The sequence below is a fragment of the Stegodyphus dumicola genome, chromosome 10, assembly GCF_044657685.1.
Source record: "Stegodyphus dumicola isolate Sdum_Otavi_A_Nest chromosome 10, ASM4465768v1".
Lineage (NCBI taxonomy): Eukaryota > Metazoa > Arthropoda > Arachnida > Araneae > Eresidae > Stegodyphus > Stegodyphus dumicola.
Genome location: NC_140777.1, coordinates 133,593,550 through 133,619,836, shown reverse-complemented (window position 1 = coordinate 133,619,836; position 26,287 = coordinate 133,593,550). Strand labels below are relative to the sequence as shown.

Below are 26,287 nucleotides of genomic sequence, written 5' to 3'. Positions count from 1 at the left end.
CAAAGAACAGAAATTGTAAACTCAAAAAGGGTTAATTACTCTTTATTTCACTCAAAATAAGATGAACAGGCTTACAACAAAGCCTCCACTTGGGCTTAAATTAAAAAATAAGAACTAAATATATCTAACTAAGAGATTTAACTAAAGCTAATACAATTCTAACGTAGTTGGCCTGTAATGTACGGCCAAGCATATTAACAGCATTTAGAGAAACTTAGCCCAAAGGCAAATGCATGCTACTTAGAATTCCTAGCTCTCCTTCTCTCAAAGTAAGTTGAACTTCTTTAGTACTATTTCTTCCTCATTTGCATTCAGCACAGTTCTAAAATCTCATTTGGGTAGGGAATTGTAAGTTAAAATGAAGCAAGATAGGAAAACACAAATTAAAAATAACAGTTATAAAATTAAAATATACTTTACAATTTAATGTGAAATCCAACAAGATGGTGACAACCCTAACAATACATGAAAAGAGTGAGTATTTTATTAAATCCAGAATAAATAAATAAATGAATACAAAAGATTTTGCCAGCATTACTTCAGATTACTCAGGAGGTATAAAGCTACCAATGTCATTTAACAATGCCAAAAAAATTTATGTTTTTCATGCAATTGCCCCTAGTTGAATTCATTGAGGTAAGAATGTAGATGTTGGCAGCCAGTGCATTATTCTGATGATGTTTATTGTGGCATTTTGCACATGGCATCCATATCAGGATCAATAACATTAAACTTGTGGTTAATTTTTAGGTGTTCGTATCCAACAGCTGCCCATTTATCTTCATTAGGAATTGAAAATCGTGGAGAAATAATTCCTGGATTAATGTTCATTCTTTCTATTTATACACACTGTCATTATTGCACAGCTGTTCATGACATGATATAAGCAGGTTACCACATTTAGCATTTTGCTAAGCGACTGACATCCCATTAATAGAAAACTACCATTATCAGTCACTTTTTTTATTAGTTATTTATATAGGTTAAGTTCTTACCTTTTAATTCTATTTCTATTTAATTGCTGTTACTCTTCAACTGTTGTGGCCAAATTATTTTCACCAAAATTTAACTTAAAATGAATTTCCAAGTAAGTGAACAATAAGTAAAATGTTTATTGATAATCTTCCGGATATATAAATTAAAATACTAAGTATGAAATTTACTAGAATAATCACAACTAACAAATTTTGAGGCTTACAAGTAACATTACTTATGTAAAGGCTTATTAAACTCCACCTGTATATAGCTAAATATCTTTTCAAGCTCTCTACTCTCAAGGGATTAATTTGCTATATTAACTCTCATCAAACTATGAACTACAAGAATTTGACTTTTGCTGTCAGTTTACATACCAAAGGTGTCAGGAGTTCTCTGTCGGTATTTTCTCACACTGAATCTGCTCAACTTGGTGAATGCAGTACTGTTTGCTAAAGTGCACTGTAACTGCTTGTAAATTCATTTGCATATTCTGCAGTGTGAGATGTGATTTCGGGAGGGGGATAGATCTGAAAAAATAAATAGCTGTTCCTTTTTTATGTCTACTAGTCAAACTTTATTATGTATAATAGTGCTTTTTTAAAATATATGGCCGCAAAATAATTGAGGGATTTGCATAGTTGGCTAAGCATACAGTGTTGGTAATATTATTATCCTTATGCTAAATAGTAATTCTGTGTTTCATATTTTTTCTGCATTTTGTATCTGTGGGTATGCTTTGTGAAATATATATAATTATGTAATTCCATGTAGAAATGTTAATCATATGTAGTAATGAAAAAATTATTTTCTAAGCATTAGCAGTTATAACTATGTAAGGTTAATTATGATCATTTGTCAGTATTTCCCAAGTATCTAGGTATTTTATAAAATGAAATTAGAATTCCTTGGCTTCTAAGATTATTAAAATCGCCTTTTGTTTTAAATGATTTAAAACTGTAAAAGCTTGGCAAAATCTTACCTTGCTGTATTTTTTGTGTTTTCTGCACATGTATAGATTTGAGTTGAGCACATGTATAGACAATTTTTCCTGTCTGTCATTAGAAACTTTGAATAATTTAAAATAGCATTCCATATATAGTTTCTAATTTGTGTAAATGGAAATATCAATTATCATTTATATTTTCAAGAAATATCTAAAATGTATATTTTGTGGCAGGACATATTTTGATGAACATAATGAATTCTGATTATATTAATGTATACTACTATGTCTGGAGGATTATTTCCATCTCTGGCTATTTATATTTAGCATGCCTGAGAGATTAGAAAGGCCTTATGTTTATATGCATTTCAAATATAGAGAAGTTAAGAAAATAAATAGATAATTTTGTGTAGTGAAACACAAGGCAGCTTTGGGGGGGGGACTTTTAGTTTTGCCTTTTCGTGTATTGATGAGTGTGCGTATGTATATATGCATACAATGATTGTTTGCAAAAGGACTTTTATCGCATTTAGCCTGTATAATATCTCTAAATGTTTAAAATGTAAAAATTGTTAAAAATAAATAGATCTGATATGTATTCTGATATATATGTACATTAATAAATATCTGATATATATGTATATTAATAAATAGTTATTTTCTATTTTATTGACGTATTAATAAATAAATATAAGGGAGGAGGATGGGTGTGATATTTGCTATAGCTGATATAAGCATCATAAATGTTTGTTTTGTAAACAAAATATGTGTGTCAGTATAGTGCTCACATTTATTTATAAAATATGCTCTTATTTTTGTTATGTAGCAACCCTCCATTTCATTTAAAGAAATATGGTTGGGGAGAATTTCCTGTCCGTGTGCAGTTACATTTCCACGATCCACGAAATAAACCTGTAGATATTATTCATAATTTAAAGGTAAGTGTTGCTTTTCAAGGAGAAAATCTTAAATTTCAGTTTCTTTGCATGCAGATTTAGGTTTATTCTGTTATTTTACTTATTTTCATCTTCTTAGAACATGCATTTAATTTTTTTTTTGGAGTGTTCATGCAATATTTATTTTACATGCTATTTTTGTTAAATTATGTTTCTTATGTGTTTTAAAAATTATCATATAGAGTCTGCAATATAGAGTGTTTACACATTTTTAGAATGATTTTGGAGTCATTTAATTAATGTTTAAAATACGAAGAGTATTTTTTGTAGTGTTTAATCTCATAACATTTTTTCTGGGCTATAAGTCTGCATCATGATTTCCATGATAGAAGGGCTTTTCACAAAATTTCCAGAAGTATTGATTTCCATTTGTCTTCCACTACTTTTCAGAGTCCATTAATCATAGTGGGTTTGTGCTTAGAAAATGCTCTTTTCAAGAAATCAAAGGCACAATATTTCATAGGCAAAACATTCATTGCAAGAATATATTGAAAAGTTATAAGTGCAGTACCTATATCAGCCATCATTTTGGGGGGGAATACCATGGTACTTTTTGAAGTATGACTTTTTGCTTTGTCTTGATGAAGTTTCGCTCTTTGAAAATCACTGGGGTAAAGAAATTAAAATTCTTCTGTAAATATCAGACCTAAGCTTTTTCTTGATTGTACATAGAGTTGATTGTAACATTTGTTTTCACTCTTATTTTTAATTTCCATTGTTAAAGAATCCTGAGACAATCTTAAACCTCTTACTGAAACATTCTTTGCATTGACAAAAGTAGGTTTGTACATTTCTTTCTCTTCGTTTTCAGTAATAAGTATACACTTTTTTCTGCAGTCATTTAGGTAAATCTATGCTTCATCAAGGGTCAGGATGTATTTCTATTTCTTGCTTGCTAATAGTTTTCATGCAGGGTTCTACAAATTGTTCTGCATTGAGCTGCATGCCTTGTCAAAATTGGTGAATAGTACCAGGGCTGTCGACTCAGAATCGGAATTGGGCAGATTTTGGAGTAAAAGGAGTCTGAGCTGGAGTCGCTAAAAACAGTCTGACTCCAGTTTTTGTTGGACAGTTTGAATTTGAAATGAAATTAAAATGAATTGAAAGAAATTAATGACAAGCTGAGTTATTATTTTTATTTATAGACTATGTATATTAATAAATAGTTATTTTCTATTTTATTGACGTATTAATAAATAAACATAAGGGAGGAAGATGGGTGTGATATTTGCTATTAGTAATTAAACTGATTCATTTAGTTACTTCATTTAATTATAAATCTCTCTGCTAAATGTAGGTAAGCAGCAATTGCAGCAAGAATTTCCAAAGTTGATATCATTCTTAGTAAGCTAGCAAGAAAAGGAGCAATTATTGATCAAGCAATGCAATAAGGATGTCATTCTTAGTAAGCTAGCAAGAAAAGGAGCAATTATTGATCAAGCAATGCAATAAGGATGTCATTCTTAGTAAGCTAGCAAGAAAAGGAGCAATTATTGATCAAGCAATGCGATAAGAAAGTACATATTTGATGATAAAGAGATTTTAGAACTAAGAACTTTTTTTAGAAGATGTAGATAACCCTAATATTTCACTAGCAGAAAGACTGTGGAATGATCTTGCAGAATTGGAAACTCTTCTTTCTACACCGTATATAGCCACAAAAAAGCTGCAATCTGAAGAATTGACAGGAGGCAAGAATGGGATGTTTGTTTTTTCTGAAGTGGAGGGTTTATTGCAGAAAGAATCATTTTTTCAATGAAGAACAGAGAAAGTAGTTTGCTAGACAATGAGATCTTGCTGGGTTCAATATATGTAAATTCGAAACACCAAATTTTCTTGGATGACGAACAAATTAAAAAGGCAAAGAAAGCCATCTATGAACTTTCATTAAGAATGAATTTATTCTCAGAACAATTGGAGAATTCGAATCAGGACAGTCAAACTGCAGATATTGCAACTGAATCTTTATCGTCCTCTTCCAGTGATGAATTGGATTTTGAGAAATATTTTTGGATAATATTAAAAATGTTAAGGCAAAGCAAATGAAAAGAAAGAACCAAAAGCTTTTAGATATCAAATGAAAAAATACAAACAAGATTTCTACACGGCCTTTGAAGAAATAGAGAAATATGATTGCACTTGCAAGACATCTCTTTTAGCACTTATAAAAATCTATCCTGAAAAATTAAAAGAAGTAGCCCTAACAGCTCTTCCTCCTATTCAAGTTAGTGTGGAAAGACTCTTCTCAGCTCTGAAGTTTATCAAATCAGATCTATGGCCCTCCAATATGGAAGATCTTGCTGAAGCTATGCTGTTTCTTAGAAATAACTAATGCCAGTTTTTCCATTTCATAATAAATGCTAATTAATATAAATAATTTGCTATGGCAACATTTTTTTTTTTTTTTTTTTTTCTGTAGCGTCTATTACTTCTGTTATACACTCACTTCCAAAAGTTAAGCACGAAGATGTAAAATGCAAGCAAATACTGCTTTGATTGACACAAAATTCAGCAGCAAAGTAACATATATATTTATGCATAAAACAAACTCAATAATTATATACAGAAATGAAAACAATATTAAATTTTTGTAAGTTATCAGATAATGACATATTGGAGACTTAAATAGAATTATGTATAAAGTGAAAACAAACAGCATAAAATGAAAAAAAAAAAAAAGGACATTAATAGGGTATGTGATTTCCCCTCATCTGTATACAAAGTTTACACCTTGTGACCATGCTTTCAATTAGGTGGTCAACCGCTAAAGAATTAAGCAATCGCCATTCTTCTTGTAGAGCAGTTTCCAGCTCCAGAGTGGCTGGAGGTGGGAAACGGGAATATACAACATGGCAGAGAGCATCCCAAAGATTTTCAATGGGATTAAGGTTGAGCAAATATGCTGGCCATGCCATTCGCGCAATCCCTTCACTCTCCAGGTAGTGTTCGGCAATGTCAGCTCTATGGGGATGTGCGTTATCGTCCATTAAAACAAAAGTATGGCCAACTGCTGCAGCATACAATCTCACAATGGGTTCTAGGACTTCATCTTGATACCGGACAGCCATCAAAGAACTCCGTTTAAAGATGTGCAGGTCGGTGCGGTATCCTAATGAAATCCCTGCCCACACCATAATGCTTCCGAGTCGCAATTGCATGATGTTCGGTGATGTTTTGGGACTGATTGCATGTTCGTTGTTCATGCCAATCCTTATACGCTTGTCACCTGGCTCCAGAGCAAATCTTGACTCATCAGTAAGCATGACATTACCCCAGTCAGACACATTCCAATTGACATGTTCCGTCACCACTGTAATCATGACCCTCTTGATTGGAGGGATAGAGGAACACAAACTCGAGGTACCCGGGCGTATAGTCTGCTCATATGTAATCTTCGGCATACAGTAGCTGCAGACATCACCTTAACAATGGACGCTGTAACCATAGATGTCACACGTGTGGAAGTTGCTCTGCGATTCCGCTTGGCTACAATAGCAATATATCGATCTTCCGTGGTGGTTGTAACCCGTGAGCGACCGGCTACAGGCCTTTGGACAACTCTCTGTAATTGTTTCCATAAACTTGAAATTACAGAATGATGAACACCGAAGAAAAGAGCAACATCTGTGATCCACTATCCTGCTTCAATGCGATCCACAGCACGTCAGTGCTCAGAATCTTCCATTCATCTTCTGGAAGTCATAGAAACATATAGTCTTAAAAACAAATTGTACGAAAGTTTTAAACACCTTCTATCAGCACTTACAATCAACTTCTGTAACCTTTCATAAAGCTAGCTTCTTATAAGACTGCCCTTTTTTGCATATTTCTTGACATGAAAGCACGATTGGCTGTTACCTAACATATTTGAATACTTCCATCTACCTCTGCACCGAATTACATCCTCTTCAATTCTGATTGTCTTCCAGAAATTAGCATTTTTCTCTCCGTACTTTATTTTTGGAAGTGAGTGTATTAAAAAAAATAAATAAGCTGTAGCCTATGTGCATATGTTTACATGTATGAGAAAGTCGGAGTCTTTAAAATACCAGCTATTTAACATGGATATTTTTAAAACGATATATACCTTTTTCGGGTATTCATTTGGAGTCTTCTTTACATGTAGAAGTAATGGTTGATAGTGTTTCCTTTCCGACTAATAATGTTCCTTATTTTGCACTTAGAAATTTTAATACCATATTTTTCACAATGACTTTGAGTTATAGAATGGATGGATTATGGGATAGAGCATTTCTCTTTGGAAATCAAAAAAACATGTTCTTTAATCCGCACTTATTTACATGGGACATTTTGAAAGAAGAATAAATTTAAAAGTGATTAGTTGGTTGGTGATATTTATCATTTTGCTAAAAATATATTCCAGGGTGCCTCTTGATGAAAACTGACGATTTTTGGTGATTGGCCAGCAAGGCACGATTTCAAGATAGCAGCTACACAAAACCAAAATAACAAGTCAAAGAATTGTACGAACTTAGTGTCCATGTACACATCGATCTATTTTTGCTTGGGAAAAAAAATCAGAAATTTGCACAAACTGGGCATTGCACACTCCCTTGACATTTTCCATGTACACATTGATATATTTTCACTTAAAAAAAATCAGGAGAATAATGATGTCATATAATGTTTAAATAAATTTACTCATCACCAAAACTGAACAAAATTTGTAGCCAATCAAAGCTTAATAAACTGAATTTTAAATCACCCCATGAAATAACATAATACATGTTATCGCATATATGCACTACAAAAAGGAAATATTGACTTACCTTATTTAGAAACTCCTGTGTCTTCAGTTTATGGCACACAAAATTTCTGAAAAGCATCCCCAAACTTTCTAAAATTATCTGAACTAGAATATGCATACTGCCATCACCACATAAATTCACAAAAATAGCAGTAAAAAATATCCTCCATAGTCCCGAACTGTCGGTAGCATTTCTTGCATGAACCTTACATGCGACAAACCCATTCAAAACCATTTGAATTATCTTTACGCTTGACCATATGCATTTCCTTCATACAAAAAGGAGACTTATAATGAATACTAAGTAAACCTTCATTTACACACCAGTCAATGCTTTTTTTTCCTCTTTTTATCTAAATCATACAGTAACTTCAGATTAATCTCATTACATACAGCCATACAGCACAAAATAAGCAGCATACTTCCTAAGTGACATCAATGCAGAAATAAGCCCTTACAAATATTTTCCCATCAGTCAAATTCACTGCAATCACACAACCAATCACGTCATAATAGGATTTCCATAACATTCAACTACTCGGGTTACCATAAATGAAACAACAACTTGGTCATAATCCAAGGGGCACCCTAAAATATAAACTAACCCTCATTTTTAGTAACAAGCCATTGGCAGAAATTTTTATTTCAAAACTTATTATATGTATATAAAATTTTTTATCAAAATTATTCTAAGAATGTGTAAACACATCATCTATAAACACATCTGTAGACTTATGATATGCATTCTTTAAAAAATTCTGTAATGTAAAACATTAGTTGTAATGTAATTCTTTGTTTAATTTTTTTTTTTTTTTTTTTTTTTTTTTTTTTTTTTTTTTATGAAGTGTGTAATTTTTGTAAAATGTTATTAGTTTACTCTTCTGGGGATTAAGATGTATAATCTGAAAGCTGCAGTTTCTTTATTTTAATGTAGCAAACTTGATGAATTTACGTGCTTTATAAAATAGAATATGTGCTTTGCTTTAGCTCATTAAGCTGGAAAGTACCTAAACAACAGTTTATGAAAATATATGTCCTGAATTTATTTAACACTTGAATCTGACTGGTGTTTTTATTAAGCACTACTTTTACCTATTGAACAATTTTTGTGTTTCATACATTTGAACAGTTTTTACACTACGTGTTCTATTTCAATAGTTTTTCTTCCAGTTTGAATTTTTATTCTTTTTGTAATATTAAATTTTATAAAAGTACACTTAAAATGGTACAGATTTTATACAAAACACTTGATTAAGGATATCTGACTTAAGTTCATCTTCACAGAACAATATTCAACTCTCAATATCATTATTTACAGTGGTATGTTCTCTTTTGTATAATAATAAAATGTAATCTTTTTTAAATTGATTATTATTTAGAGTATTAAAATGAATTGCTTGGTTTATTTTTTTCACATTATTTATTAAGTTTATTTATTTTTTCCCCAGCTGGATAAAACTTTTACTGGCTTACAAACTCTTGGTGCTGAAACAGTAAGTTTTTATTAAGACATATTTTATTAACTGTGTGCAGAAATAACACGCAGTAAAGTTTAGATCACCATAAAGTTTACTGGTTACTGTGATCTAAATTTTTTGTTTCTGTTTTTATTACATTCTGAATTTCTGGAGGGGAAGAAAATAAAATATCAGATTTAAATAAATATTCTCATTTGAAATCTTCTTGTGGTGCTGAAACAGTTTTATATTAGGACATATTTTATTAACTGTGTGCTGAAATAACACACAGTAAAGTTTGCTGGTTATTGTGATCTAAATTTTTTGTTTCTTTTTTTATGACATCCTGAATTTCTAGAGGGGATTCTCATTTGAAAGATTGAATTTTGAATATTTTATTTATTTTTTTATGAAAATAAATTGAGCTATAGATTATATAAAATTTAACTTTTAAAAAGTTTCAATATGGTTTTTCATATCATTTCCTTTTGTTGTTTTATCTTAACATTTATCTAAAAATTCTTATGTGTATACCACATGACTTCCTTGTACCGAATATTAAATTATACACATTTTTTCTTGCATTTCATTTAAACTTATTTCCTTGAATTTCATTAGAGATGTATTTCTCATTCAATTCAGTTCTCAGTGTGCAACAAGGCAAAATACATTAAACATCAAGATATATTTATTAAAAATTGAAAGAAAAATATAAAACACCAAATACAGTTTAAAGAAACAATTTTTACAATTAAAATTAAAGTTTCTACGCAAAAACAAGCAGTACAGCCTGCGGGCGACAAGGCAAATTTTTCAGTGCACAAAACTGAAAGTTTATTTTTGGTCCCACTTTGTAAAAAGACACTGAAGGTGGAGGGACTGAATTTATTATTCTGCCAAGTTTCAAATGTAAACAAATATGGCTGCTGGGGTGAAAAAGTTAGGCTTAGCTGCACTTAAACAACATTTAACTTGTTGACGGCAGTGCAGATATTCGTTGCTCTTTTCGTGTGTCCGTGCTTGAATTAACGATCTGTTAAATGGGGTGGCCACTGTTTTTGCATACAATGATGCTAAAAAGGAAGTGAATCTATCCGACCAAATAACTTTATAGTTTTTTACGGAGAACAGTGAAGTGGTATATTGTTATACAGCTAATACCCAGAATTTCTCTCATGAATGCTTGGTACATTCATAAAAAAGGGGAACTAAACATATCAAAATTTTAAAATTTACAGAAAAATTATTGATCATCTGTTGATGGATGTTATGAATCCCTTTCGAGAAGTAATAATAACAAACAAGAAAAACCATTTTGTAAATTCATACGAAGGATCCATGAGGAAGACAAGAAAGCGATGCAAAGAATGCTATAAATGCTCAGCAAGCCTAAAAGGTACTAAGTATGCCACTAATAGAGCAAAGAAAGTAACAACATATTGTAATAATTGTAAGGGCAAGCCGGCACTTTGTTTAGCTTGCTTTAAAAAATTGCACAGAGCAAATGAATAATTTTATTTAATTTAGAAGTTACATTTTAAGTTATTTGTTTTGTATTGAATGTTTGATCATAATGTTGAAATGTTAATGTGTACTGTTAAATAATTAAAATAAAATAAAATTTTGTGCTAAATACTTTTATATACTAGTGTGACCCATCGGTGGGTCATGCCAATCCTCAGAACAATCAAGCATGACCCACCGGTTTGTCTTGCTGCCTCACAGAACAGGCAAGTATGATCCACCGGTGGGTCAGGTCGATGTCAACGTGTTAAATTGTTGATAATTCCACAATTATTGCATGCAAATCAACTAAAGGCATAAAAACCTTAACCAGAAGATAAGAACAACATGGTTCAATAATTTTTAAAGCAAAAAGTCTACAATTATATAAAGAATTATAAAAACCAACATATAAGAATTATATTTTAAAAAAAAAAAAAACTGAGCTCACAGAGTAACAGAGTATATACACATTTGATGTGGGGCTGATTGCAATCAAAAAAGGAGTTGCACAACTACATGTTACAGCAGTCCTATATACAAAATTTCAACGTTCTGAGGCTATTTCCTTTACTTCGTACAAGGAAGTAACAAAAATAAGCAAAATGAAGTTTCCCTTCCGTTTTTTTCTCTTTTTTCCTTTATTCTTTATTTATTTATTATTATTATTATTTTATTTTAGTTGGCAAAAAATTAGGAGCTTAAATCAAAGTTTTACATAAGCCTCTTATATTATTTTTTTATTTTTTTTTTTAAGTTTTATTTAGAAGACTTTGAAAAACCAGTTTTTAAATTCAGTATAGTACAAAGTTTGTAATCCGGACCTCAAAGCTACAAACTTTATGTGCATCTGCGTTTAATATATAACGGATGGTATAAGCTAGGCTAAAATTATCTAAGGCATTTCAGTTAATGTTGCAGATTGCGCTTTTTCTTAATCGTCTAATTGGATACGGCTTATTATTTTTTGCAGACTGTTAGAACAATTTTATAAAAATTAAGCTTGAACTTTCAATTATCAAAAAGAGTTTCCAATTCTGGAGCTGCCAAAGGATCTACAAAGCGAAAGAATGTTTCGATGTCCATTAAACAAAAAGTGGAATTGCTGCAAAAAATGGATAAAGGCCTATCTGTCTCAAAATTATGTGAGAAGTATAGCATTGGAAAGTCCACTATATATCACACAAGAAAAAGGATTTTTTTGAATTTTTTGTGGAAGCATCTTAAATAACTTACATTGAAAGAAATGTTTAATAAAGTAAACAAATAAATATTAATTTTTTTTTTTTTTTTTTGTAAATATTGATACCCTTTAGATCATAATTGTTCTTTATTTTATAAATTATGATTTCATATTTTTAATTGCATAACTTCTGCATGCCATGTTACTAGATTTAAATTAATTATCTATAATCCGGAATCGCCAAAGTCCCGACGAGTCCGGATTACAGACTTTGTACTGTATTCCAAAAAACTGGTTTTAACCAGTTTTCGAATTTTTATCAAAAAAATTAGAATAGGCAAAAATAGTTTATTTAATTTATATAAAATAACAGAAAATGAAATCAATGTCAAAATCAAAATATAAAAAAATTAAGGATTACATATGCATATTACTTACACAAAATAACAAAATCAATATCAAAGTCAAAATATTTAAAAAAAATTAAGGATTACATATACATATTACTTACACAAAATAATGAAAACTCAAACATTTCGAGTAACATTTATAAGCTTGATAAAGACATCACTTATGTCGAAACTTTGCAAAAGAAAATATGGATTATTTTAACACCCTGTGTTTTATTTAAAATCCTATTAGAAGCAAGAACTTTTTATTTACTTAATTTTTGAGAGAAGAAATTTATATAATAAATTTAGTTTTAAAATGTAAAATAGAAATTACAAACATAGAAATTAGAAACATACTTTATGCACACGTTATTTTTACCAAATATAACAACTATGTATTTTTGTTTCCAGTTCTCACTGTATAATATTAATCGAACATGTTGTGACTCATGACAGATTGCACATATGTACTAACATAAACTAAATTGGTTAGGCACATCTTTTCCACGTGCACAGGTGCAGCACAATGCACAAGCACTGGCCAACGTTGAAAAAATGTGTTTGTTGCCAGTTGGCTAATAAATCATAATAGTCAACATCTGTAGAGTGTTTTAAAGATATTCAGTTAATGTTTAATGAATTAAAAAGGAATATTTTTATTTAATTTTATATCAATGTTATTTTCATTGTATTTAAAAGCATGATAAAGAAAAGCTTTCCTTCACAGGCTTTGTAAAGGATATATATAAATATAAATGAAATAATTCAATATAAAGGAATAAAATTTTAAAAGGAAGTTAGCCAAAGAATCTTTAATGAAATATTAATATATTTTATGTCAGAATCATGAAAATAGTGCAGTTACTTTAATCATGTGTTATGAAGTGATTGTAAATAAATTTGAAGTTCTTTTCATTGTACAATGTTAAAACACCCAAAAATTCCTACTTTTCATGCAAGAATCTTTCAAGTTTTCATATTTCTGGTTTGGTAGTTATGCAGTATACAGATAACCACTATTTGGGATAAAAAGCAGAATTTATTTGTAGACAGACAGAAACATGGTTATAGAAAGAGTTCAAAACTGAGTTCTAAGTTTCTTTTCAATGTACCATAGACTCCTGACTAACTAGCCTCTATAGGTCTTAGATTTCAGTTTTTGTTTTGAAACAAATTTATACGATTTTTTAATGTAGTGGGCTCTCCAACTGGCGGCCCGCCAAATTATTTTTACGGCCCGTGAGTATGTTTACTATGTGAAAATTTAAATCTAATTTGAATTTAAAGTAGGTACTATTTGGTTTGCCTAACTTCACGAAACCTGGCTGAATACAGCAGCAATCCGTTGATCTGATGATGGTTGGTTCAATGTTGGCGCCACATTTTATTTTTGTGGTTGGTTGTTGTTTATTTATGGTTGCCACACGTGATGCGCACACTACCCTGCGCTATTTGGTTGATTCATGCAATCGTGCGAGAGCAGTCTTGTCTAGAATTTGTTGAGGTGTGACTGTGTTATAATATTATTAAATTAATTTCATATTTATTAAGTAAAATAATTATTGAATATTAATGCTACTAATAAAAGAAAAATGTACCTCAAAAATCGAGAATTTCAAGATTGCTGGGAGATAGATTATTTATTTATTCTGAACAAGAATGATAAACCACAGTGTTTGGAATGTTTACAAATCATAGCTGTGTGTAAAGAATATAACTTGAAGCACCGTTATCTTTCTATGTATAAAAAAAGTATCATTCGTACACGTGAGACATGAAAATACCTCTAGTTGAAAAAAATGAAAAAGCAGCTGGATCATCAAACGATTTATTTTAATCAAGAACCAAAATTTCAAGAAGTATCTGTAGCTCCATCGTTTGAAGTTTGTTTAAAAATAGTAAACGCAAAGAAGCCATTTTGGGATGGAGAATTCATTAAAGAATGTGCCATAAAAATGGCTCAAGCATTTAATGACAACGAAATGGTAAGAAAATTTCAAACATCACTTTCTCACCAGACTGTAAGCCGATGTGTAAACGAGATTAGCATGCATGTCACTGATAAATTAGAAAACCTAATCAATAGTTGCTGCTATTTTTCGGTAGCATTGGATGAAAGCACAGACATGCAAGTCAAATGCTTATCTTTATAAGAACTGTAAATGAAAAGTATAATTATTCAGAAGAACTTTTAAAATTGCAATTATTACGCAGAACAACAAAAGGTGAAGATATTTACAAACAATTAAAATGTTCAGTAGAGCAGTATGGCGGATTTGGCAAGTGCACTGCTATTGTAACCAACGATGCTAGAGCTATGACGGGCAAAAATATTGGGCTCGTGGGACTTTTGCAAAAAGAAGGAATAACATGTTGTATGTTAGTTACACTGTATTATCCATCAGGAAGCATTATGTGGTTTATCTCTACAACTAAAAGACGTAATGGACAAGGTTTGCATAATTACCTAATTTAATTTGCGGTGGAAATCGTTCTCTTACACACTGAAAATTTAAAACATTTTTGGATGAATTGGAAACTATGAGTATGGAGATTGGCTTTTATGTAGTAACGTTCGTTGGTTAAGTGCTGGAAAGGACTTGAGGAGATTCTTTACACTTCGAAAAGAAGTTCATCTTTTTCTCACCAAAATTGCCGTCGATGAAAATTTCACGGCAAATTTAGTTGATAAAAATTTTATTTATTCACTTGCTTTCCTAATGACCTTACAAATTATTTAAATATTTTGAATAAATCCTTGCAAGGACAAGATCAAAATGTGTGTTGCCTTTATAAATATGTTACTGGATTTAGAAACAAGTTAAAATTGTTAAGGTTTAATTTGGAGCAAAATAATTTATTTCAATTTGAATCTTGCAAAGAGATCTTTGAAGAAACTGTCTATTGATTTATTTTGTGATCAATTAATATTGATATCAACTCCGTTGATCTTAAATATCAAATAGAATTATGCGACCTGCAGGCTGACCCATTTTTTACATCTTGTGGAGTAACTGGAATAGAAATATTCCAATTTTTAGATAAAGAGAAATATCCAAAATTGAGAAATTTTGGACTTCAAATTGTATCAGTGTTCGGAAGTACATATATCTGGAAGCGTGCATACTTTGATATGAAATATATAAGGTCAAAATATAGAAACAGTTTGAAAGATTCCACTCTTGAAGATATAATTAGCCTTGCCACAACAAATATCGATGTGGACATAAAAGATATTGTTGCTAAACAATTACAGCCACAATGTTCTCATTAATATATTATGAATATTTTAAAGTTTCTTTTTTAGTATAAATAAAATATTTTTTTAATTAACATAAACTGATCTTCATTTATCAACCTTCTTGGCCCCTGAAATGCTTGGTGAAGAAAATATGGCCCGCGGGCTATGATAAGTTGGACAGTGCTAATGTAGGCAGTGCAGAAGAAAATCCTGTATTTTGAAATTCAATGTATAATTTTTCATATGTTGTGTTCTTGGTGTTTTATTGATAATCTCGTTCTTTTTGGCTTCTTCATGGTGCATTTTCTTGACAATTTACTTATTGAAATCTTGAAGTTTTCAATTTCTCCACCAATCATTCCTCACATTTTTTCCGGCATTCAGTCTTAATGGTTCGTGGCTATCTCTAAAACAAAGTATTCAGTTGACAATGTGTTCAAATAAAATAAAAATTCTTACCTGGCTCATGATCTGATGAGCTTCTCAGACAGTAAATGAGGATATTTTAGACATTATTTGTTTATTGGCATAGTATAATGAGCGACAGCTTTACACTTTAGATAATACATAACACATCTTAGCTACACTAAAAACATTAACTAAAATTAAAACAGTTGTAACATATCAGAACTGTCTAGAGTTTGTGGCAGTTTATTTTTAGTATATTCATGTTAACAGCAGAAATAAAACACTTTGAGTTTTATTTCTGTTGTTAACATGCTCGTTTTCTTTCCCTTTCTTCCAATTAGTTCATCATTTCAAATTGGCATAATTAAAAAATAGGACTAATGAAAAATGGTGGTTGTGAGCTGTAATGTGCAAATATTACAGTCACTGAGTCATAAGAACTGTTTAATGGTGCTTTTATTTAACTATACTGTTTTTTCTAGTAGAAATAATATGTTGACTGCTATTCCTTTTCTTTGAACTGGCAATGACAGTTTGATTTATAGAGGGGAAAAAAATGATGAAAGTTTGGCTGGTTAAAGTCCAGACTGTTTTGTGGCATTTATGTTTAAGATTTACTAACGAAATACTATTTAATTTACATCTTTGCTTTCTGTCTCATATTGCCAGGAGGGTAACTCATTCCAGAATTTATGTAGCTTAGAGTGGCAAGCAGTTTTACTCTAAAGTTAGAGGAATTACGAATAATTGTGTGAGAGTTTTGGCCTGCTAGTTGCATTTGCCTTCCCATGTAAAATTTTGTTTTATGGTGACTCCAACATGTTTGAATTGAATATTGTAGAGTAAGGATAGATTTGAGTTTGGTAAGTGGTGTTTGAATTTCTGTCACGGTCTAGGTCAAGCCTGCTAAGGTTAGATTAAATTGTTAAATGCATAGCAATTGTGAAAGAAGCTTGTGTTGAAGCCCGGTCCACTGGGCTGGTAATTTTTTGTTCTATATTTTAACCCCTCACAGTTGGTGAAATAGAATACATTTTAAGTTATTTTATTTCTTTGTCTGTCTGTTTTAGAGCTAGAAATTCTGATAGTGATAATTCACCTCACAGAACCTACATTGCACCTTATTGTATTTGAGCTAACTAATTTTATTTGAGTTCACAGCAGGTGTTACAAGGTAAAAAAGAATCTACAGTATTATAATTTTATACAAAATATATTAAAATTAAAATCTTATTTATTAATACTACTGCTATTTAATACTGTGAAAAATATTGCTGTCTTCTTCCCCTGCCTTTTATTTTAGATAAAAATATAACTGTGTTGCTATAATAAAACTGATAAAAGTGTTCTGGTGTGGCTAATAAAGAAATGTGGCTTATATATTATTAACTGGCACATTAAATAACACACTATACACTTGCCCTATATACTTTTGCTCTAAGAAAGTAAAATAAATATTGCAACAGTAGAGTATGTCGATGGGTACTTGTGTGGTATTTATAAGTATTATAGTAGTTAAAGTACAGCAAAAGGAAATGTTTGTAATGTATATGAAATAAGTACATGAAGTTAAGATTAGAATATATCATTGGAATACCCTAATAACACTGCATCTCAAATTGTATTAATTTCATTAAAGTTTTTCATTTATATTAAAGTATAAGAATTATTTCAATATTATTAAATTCACTGTGAGCTTGTTAGTCTTAGTCAGATGCAGTAAATAACCTGGAAGCTATCTACCATCAGAAAGGACTTTCTGAAATCATGAAAGCTACTGATGGTTTGTTTTAAAACTATTGTAAGAACACAACACTGTATGTAAGCATTTGATATACACATATACACCAAAGGGCCATTACATTTTGACCACCCTGTTAATAACATGTAGGACCCTCTTTAGCCCTCAAAACGCCCATCATCCATTTCTGGTCCATCACATTGATGGACCAGAAAACAGGATTTGGCGGACCATGCAACTTTCTTCCATTCTTTTAATGTCCAATTCCAATGTTTCTTGGCCCATTGCAGATGCAGCTGGCGATGACGTGCCATCAGTGCAGGGGCATGCTTCGGCTTCTGGCTACATAAGCCTATACGCTGCGTAACACTGTCTGGGTCACCACTGTTGTAGCTGGTGGTGATTTTCGGCTGTCGTAGCTTTTTTGTCACGGCGAACAATGCTTAGCCATCTTCGCTTTCCTCTGCAATCAATGCACCATCGACAACACACTGCTGGCCAACGAGTTGTCGTTTCACCATCCATATACCACCTTTGATATGTGCTCACAACAACTGCACATGAACAGCCCACTAAACGAGCCATTTTTTATATTGTTATGTTTCCATTTGCCGAGCCATAATGATTTTAACCTTTATTTGACCTTAGTCTGATAAATCAGCTGCTTTTCCCATTATGTCACTAATCATGCTGTGTTTGAAAAGACAATGCATAGCTGCTTTATATACTCCAAAATTAGCCACCCACACATAATGGTTTCATTCCTAGGCAAGCCCATTGTTATAGATGGAGGTTGGTCATAATGTAATGGCTCTTTGGTGTAAATCTCTTTGAAAAAGAAATTTTTTCCTTGGTATTTATTTTAAATATGAGCAATGATGTAAATAGGTATGAAAACTATAAATCTGATCAATAATTATGGTTTTAAAGCATATTTTGGATTGCTTAAAGTAAACATAAAGAGATGACTCTGATCATTAGGATATCCACCAGTGGCCAAATGGTAAAACCATTGATCACTACTTATTTGACCCCAGATCATTTCTCAGGAAGCATGCTGACTACCTGCATTGGAGTTTTTGTAGTTTTCCTCATATGTAGTATGAATATGAGCCAGTTTCTCTTAAAGTCTTTCACAAAGATAATAGCTCTTCTCTTAAGCAGATAGCCTTTGGATGCTTTGCTAGAATTTAAATAGTCTTAATCCTGATCTTTAGAATTAGGCAAGTAACTCATAAACATAATTCTGATTTCTGTATGGGGGTTGTAAGAAATTGCTGTAAATTTAAGGTTTTATCCTCTGAGTGGCATATAGCCTTTATCTGATCATGAGAGTTTTTTTTTTTTTTTTTTTTTTTTTTTTTGTCACTTTGTGCATATTAGCTAATGATTCAAGATATTTTGCTTTCTTACTTTCTTTAATAATGTATCAGCTTAATGAATGTAAGTTTATGAAAATATAGGCTAAAGTAATTATACAAATTTAGCTAATAAATGCTGTTTAAATACATGTTTTCATGATAAATCTAAAAACCCATGCTGCTCAGAGGATTAAATATTCTACACATTTATAAACCACAGGCTAGATGTAATTATTAATCTTATTGTTTTTTACATGTAACAAATCCAGAGCTAACCAAGCCAGAGAATTCCGGTTTCTGATAAGATGTTATTGTTAATTATCCATGTTTTTTATTAAATGGTTAAATTATATTTTTTAATGTATGTTAATTTTGAGCTGCATTGTATAAATTGCTGCTAGATGTTAAGATTTGAATTTATTGTTAACTGTTGTTATACCAGATTTTTTTTTTTTTTTTTTTTTTTTTTTTTACAATTGTTTCTACACATCATTTTCTCTTAAGGCTAATTTAAAACTATATACAGTATCTTTTAACACTCCGGAGGTTTTGAAAGAGATAAGGTATTCTTTTGTAAAGCGTCAGCAGCTTTGTCAAGAAATTGCTTCAAAAAGCGTGGAAGGTTTCTGTCAATGTAGCCACTAAAAGCGTTAAGCAGTTTTTTTACCCTCCCTTCACCTGCTGAGAATCATCCAGATGAACTAATTAGTGACGACTGTAAAAGTATGAATCACTGTCAGAACTTTGCCCTTCCGGAGTTTTCAAGAAGGAGAATGCTTCGAAAGCGATCTGACCTTGTAACAGTTACTGTTAGCTTTATGCTATGGATTTTGTTATTAAATGAAAATTTTGAGGGAAACTGAAAAATCAAGATTTTAAAAGAAAAAAAAAATATGTTTAATTTTTTTCCTGTTCATAAACCTCCATTTTTATTTATGCATGTATACATGTGTGTGTGTGTGTGTTTATATGTATATATATATATATATATATTTAAATTTTATGGAAATCAATGTGCATATGGCAGTAATATCAAAATATTTTTGTGTTTCTAAATACCCTTCACTTTAGTTATTGAATTTACCTCTTATATAAGATTGCTTGCTAGCATAAAAGGAATATTTTCTCACTGAAACAATGTGATTTGCGATAGTTCCCAAGATAGTTTACTTTTTTTTAATAAAGTAAAATATCTTTTTAACTTAGAAAATTTCTTATTTTATTTGCAACTTCGGGTATTTTTGATCCAAAGTTTATTTGATGCTACGGATATAAGTAATATTTCAAAATTTACTTGATATAATGACAGAACTAATTAACTAAACATGAAGTAAAAAACTTGTTTATTTGCTAATCATAATTACAGACGTCTAAGTTTTTGTCATGCAATTTTTCGCTTTTGTGTATAGCCATGAGTAAGGAAAGCAGCGAGTTTATTAATTGTGCCATAATGATATTGTTTTCTTTAAAGTCTAAGAAAATATTGGTATATTTTACTATTCCACTACTTATTTGGGAAAGCAAAGAGCAAAAAACAGGTGCTCTTAGAAATTCCTGCTTTGAAAAATTATAAGAGCATTAATGAGAAAAGACATCGGATTTTGACAGATTGATGCTTATGGTTTTATTAATCTCTAAAGCTTTAATTCTTTCTCTATGTATAGAAAGAATTAAACAGAGACTCTAGTCAAATGCTCATGATGCTTACTTATTTTTTAATTTTATTTAATTTGACTATGGCAAAGCACTCGAACGTTACCTGCCTAAGGGTAGGGATGTCTTCGTGGAGGAATTTCTGAGGGAAACTGTCTCATATACATGTTGCACATGGGGAAAACAAAGAAAACACCTACGCAGTGAGCTCATTCGCCGAAACTCGAATTCTCAGCCGAATTATTAGTGTTCAGAGATTTTATTGCTCGTTCGCTGATGGGCCAACACTCTTCATGCGTTTTATTGAATATACGTTTTGTACGTGCAGTCGGAAAATTTAAAATATTTTTTCAAAATATTATAGTTAAATAGAGGCAATGCATAGTTTTACTAAACATTTTCTATCAGTGTTACTTTCAGTGAAGTTACCTAATGCAGAAACATATAGTTTTATAAATATTTATATTTATAATTTGGCTTTCGATATAATGAATTAAGATTTCCCAGAATTCTATACATTCTTAAATTTCATTTTTCAGTATAATAATATGCAGTTATTTTTAAAGGGTGTAAATGGTGAAAGTTTTGAAATATGAAAAGAAAAAAAATTATGTTTGCACTCAAAAAAATGCAAATGATAACGAATTTTAAAATAAAATCGTGTAGATCTGATCATGATTAGATTCATCTTCTTTCAGTTAGGTTATTCTCAAGAATATTGATGTGTTCAAGAATACACATGATCAAAGTGTGAATATTAGAAATTATATAAAACATGCACTGAAGTAGAAGTAAGCAACAGAAATTCAACTAATTTCAATGAATACCCGGGATAATATGATCACAATCTATCTGAATATTTAAGAAAGTCTTGGCAACAGGTTTGCTTCCTGTAGGCTCATATTTAAATATTATTACGTACATGTGTGGAGAATGTTTTTCCCATCTAGGGTTTGCAACAAAAAAATTAAAGATTTTAATTTCCGTAAAACAGAATACAAAACAGAAATTCTAAGGCAAAACTGAAGTGTAAAACCCTTTTTATTCACCAGAAAGCACAATATATTTCTACTTCAACTAAAAGAAGCAAAATTAAGTTTTGTTCTCATGGCTGGCTGGCTCAGTTAGAAATAAATATATAATCTTTTATTCCTTCTTTCCTCTAAGAAACTAAAATTCAACAAGATACTTTTTTTTTTTTTTTTTCAAAACAAAACGCATAATTTATTCATTTTCAATAAAAATAGTTCATACTATTTGGATATTGCAGAACATAGGAGATCTATTTATTGCAAACATACCAGGGCTGCCATAGTGAAAAGCTTTCTGAGGGAAAATGACTTTGCACGAAACACCAATGATGCAGTCATCCCATTCACCTATGTTCGAATCTAAATCAAACTATCTGCAAGTGTTTTATCATTCGGCTATTAGCAAGGTTCAACTAGATGAAACCAACTCAAAACTTTTATTCGCATATGGTACTAAACGCGACACTCACAATAAGAGAATTCTAGTCTTACTATATTTCTTGTGCTCTGTAGTTAGCTAATTTTAATGCAATTAGCAGGTAATATCGATATTAGAAAACTTTTTAAGTAAATTGCACTTTCAAATTTTCTTTAGCATCATTCTAAATTTTACAGTGGGAGCCCAGTTATACGTACAGAAACAGATAATAGGTTCATAATAATATATAATAATTACAGATAATAGATATAGGTTCAGAGGGTCCAGGCGAATCAACTTTTAAATTGTTGCCACCAAATATAATCGTCCTGTATATTTAAATAAATTAAATCATTAAGAATCTTCATGAATATATGTCTTGCATTATTAAAAATACAGTCATCAAATTAAGAAGAACGTAATCCTTCACTCGAATATGCACACTGGTAACTGGAATTTTTAGTTTGAATTTGTTTTATTATCTCTTTCATAGTTTGTAAAACTTTGACGAATTTTTAATTAGGAAACTCAGTTTCAAAGCGAGCAGTGGTAACACTAATGAATAAAATATTTTTATCTCCAGCGTGCGAGACTGTTTATCGGAAATTCTAAAGATATGCTGTTTTCAAATATTTTATGATATTGCAGTTGAATTGGAATTTATGTGCTTTAATTGCAAAGAACTTAGTATTTAATAAATAAAGGTAACACACAAAATGTGAAAAAGTCCCTTTGGGCGTAATATAAAATCTGAAAGCTTCTGGATTTTATTTTAATGTTTTTAATTTTATAATTCCTAATTTTTAAAATCCAAATGAGTGTTAGTACAGAAGGGCTATTAGTTTCGAAACAGCATTTTGCGTCGAATCACTTTTCAAACTGTTGCCACCAAATATTATCCTCCTGTATTTATTTAAAGAAACTGAATAATGAGAATCTACATGAACGTATGTATGTTTTTTGCACTGCGAAAAAACAACGTTACCTAGAGTCATCACATTTTGGATCACATAGTCCTCCACCCGAACAAGGGCACTTAGAAGGCCGAATGTAGAATCTGGACTATGTTTTTATTGTCTATTTCATATTCTGTAAAACTTTACCGGATTTTTCATTAAAAATCTCAACAGTTTCAAAGTGAGCAATGGCAACACTGTAAGGAATAAAACATTTTTGTCTACAGCCTGCAAGCCTGTGTATCGGAAATTCTAATGATATGCTGTTTTGCTGTTTCTAAATATTTTTAGCCCAAAGTGGCATTGACCCAAATGCTCTCGAAACATGCATGTGTCTGTAAATGAAAAAAATGCCCGTTTGGACCTAATATGAAATCTGTTTTCATTTTTTATTTATTGTTTTTGGGTACTGAAACAAGTTTTACATAACTTTTCAACCAAATATTTTGCGCTAGCATTATTTTCTTATTTTTTATAAAACGTTTTAGAAAATTATTTAAAATAAATGGATCTTATATCAACAAGTTAAAGAAAGTGCATAACTGTCATAAGTAAAACTGAAGCAAGGAGGATGAAAAGTTTCGCAGGTCGTATTTTTAAACTAATCTAATTAGCTTATTATAAGAAAAAGACTGTTATTATTTTTTTTCGATGATAATAATAGAAAAATAATGGGAATAAAGATGCCTGCAGATTTCTTTATGTAGAGTAATATATTTATATTAAAATTAATTTCATAATCGTTAATTTTAACAAAACAGAATTATATTTGCATGAGGTTTGCATATTTCATAAAAAGCATGTGCATATTTGTATTCTATAAGATAATTTGTTAAAATTCTACAGGGTATTTGAATGGGCTCCAGACTTGCTTGTTTGTTATTTCATAAAATAACAAGGAAATATTTATATCATATACCACAATGCCTTTAATACATCAATTTACCAAATGCACATGATATATATATGCAGTCAAAAGTCGTTAATCCGGACTCGTCGGGACTTCGGCGATTCCGGATTATCGATTTTTCCGGATTATAGATCATCAGTTTAAATCTCGTAAGATAGCATGACGAAATTCTAAAATTAAAAATATGAAACTGTAATTTACGAAATAAAGAACAATTATGATCTAAATGGTATCAAAATTTACAAAAAAAAAAAAAAAAAAAAAAAAAAAAGCTTAATATTTATTTGTTTACTTTATTAAACATTTCTTTCAGTGTAAGTTGTTTAAGTTGCTTCGTTTTATGTGATAATACCTTCTCTTTAATTCTATAAACAGACATAATTTCTTGTTCAGTTACAAAGTTCCGCTGTTCAAGTCCCGTAATTCCTGTGCCGAGAATACCGACTAACTTGTCAATCAAAATTTTTTCGTTTTCACTAACCTCTCTGTCACCTTCCTCATGTCTTTATCCATTTTTTGCAGCAATTCCACTTTTTGTTTGATGGACATCGAAACATACTTTCGTTTTGTAGATCCTTTGGGAGCAACAGCATCAGAAATTCTATTTGACATAATCGAAAGTTCAAGTTTACTTTTATAAAATTGCTCTTACAGTCTGAAAAAAGTAATAAGCCGGATCCAGTTCGAAGATTAAGGAACAAAGCAATCATGAAAACTAACTGAAATAGATAATTAGATAATTTTAGCTTATACCGTCCGTTATACATTAAACGCGCATGCGAAAACGTATTCTGCACTTGCGCACACGCATATGCGCAGTAGTAAAGGTCTTACGCGCATGCGTAAATGCCTGTGCGCATGTGCCAACGCAGCTCATGCGCAGAAAGTTTTTAGCTTTGAGGTCCGGATTATAGATCATTCTGGATTATGGGTGTCCGAATTAACGACTTTTGACTGTGTTCTCTTTTTCGAGCTTTTATAAAAGGAAAGTTATATAAACCATTTAGTAGGAATGAAACTTTTTTACAGCTCTCAGCTGATATTATGATGATGCATTATAATGTTGTGCTGCCGTTATTTACTTTCTTATACAACTGAATGAATTTTAAAATATTTATTCGTCTTGAATTTATTTCATAGCTCTAAAATTATTTTCGATTATATTTTGGCGAAATATATAGTTTGTTTTGAGAAGGAAAAATTATATCTCAAATGATTTTATCATTTCTATTTTAGAATAATGCCTGTTTATCCAGGAACATCTTAAAAAGAGTACAAGCGGTTATGATTTTAATGTAAGAAATTAACTGAATAAAATTAGGCTTTCAGTTATGGACTATTTCATCTATGAATGCATGAGAAACTTGTGAAATTTAAGTGTCTGCAAAGCGATTGTGCAAAAAAAAAAAAAATGCCATTGAATGTGTCGTTCCTTACCTTGCTAAAGAAAATTTAGAGAAATAAGACAGTTCCTAGCACTTATAAAAGATGCTGAAACGATCGAAAACTGCGTTTAAAAACTTTAAAATGCAACTTCTGTGTAGTTAGTGCTTGAAAGTAATATTTAAAATCTCTCCTGCAAAATTTTGATTAAAAATATATATCAGTTAATTTGTGTCAGACGAGTATGGATTTCTTATTCTAATAACACACTGAAAAACATATTATTCATTGACATATTTATTTCTTTTGCTGAACGAAAAGAAATTTGCTTCATATATTTGTAATAAAATGAGTCAAAAAACTGTCGTTGTGCTGAAGCCTATTTTATTTTTATTTATTTATTTGAAATTGGAACCATGGCTCTGCTCAGAACGGTGAAAAAATTGTTTAGTCGTGCAATCTTTTTGAAACATGTGTACATTACAACTATCTGGAATCTACTACCAAAATGCACTTTAATTAATGATAATTGCACATTCATTTAGTGAATACTGTATCAGGACTTGTGTTCCTCTTTACTTGCTTTGGAAACATGAACTGTCCTGACTCAAAACAGGGAGCTTACTAAAGCTATGTTCAATAAATTGGGAAGTAGACAATACACACAGGAAGGGTATATGAAACCCTTTATTTTTCTATCTTTACAGCGATTTCCGGAACTTCGAAATACAGAGACCAACCACTTGTGGTCTGAACGTAAGAATATAAAAATACTAATTAAAAACTCTTAACTAAAACTAACTTTAGATTAAAGATTGGCCGTTATTTAACAAAAATCCGTATGTAGTACAGAGAGCTGCTAAAACTACGATACGTTTAAAATTATCAAGAGGATTAAACCTCTGGTCTTGAAGGCAACCAGCAAACGAGTAAAACTACTCTGGCCAGCGGCCTGCTTCTAATAACTCCTTCCTCTCTCTTGCTTGGCAAAAAGCCACAACTTAA

The 26,287-nt window shown here is 30.9% G+C and overlaps 1 protein-coding gene across 1 annotated transcript in view; it reads left to right on the top strand.

The window, feature by feature from the left end:
• The window catches only part of D12 (YEATS domain containing 2 homolog D12), a 123,705-nt gene that overhangs the window by 29,555 nt on the left and 67,863 nt on the right, over positions 1 to 26,287 (top strand). The window contains exons 8-9 of the mRNA XM_085825561.1: positions 2,748 to 2,859; positions 9,094 to 9,138. Coding sequence (XP_085681687.1) covers positions 2,748 to 2,859; positions 9,094 to 9,138 — 157 coding nt within the window. The remainder of the gene's footprint in view (positions 1 to 2,747; positions 2,860 to 9,093; positions 9,139 to 26,287) is intronic.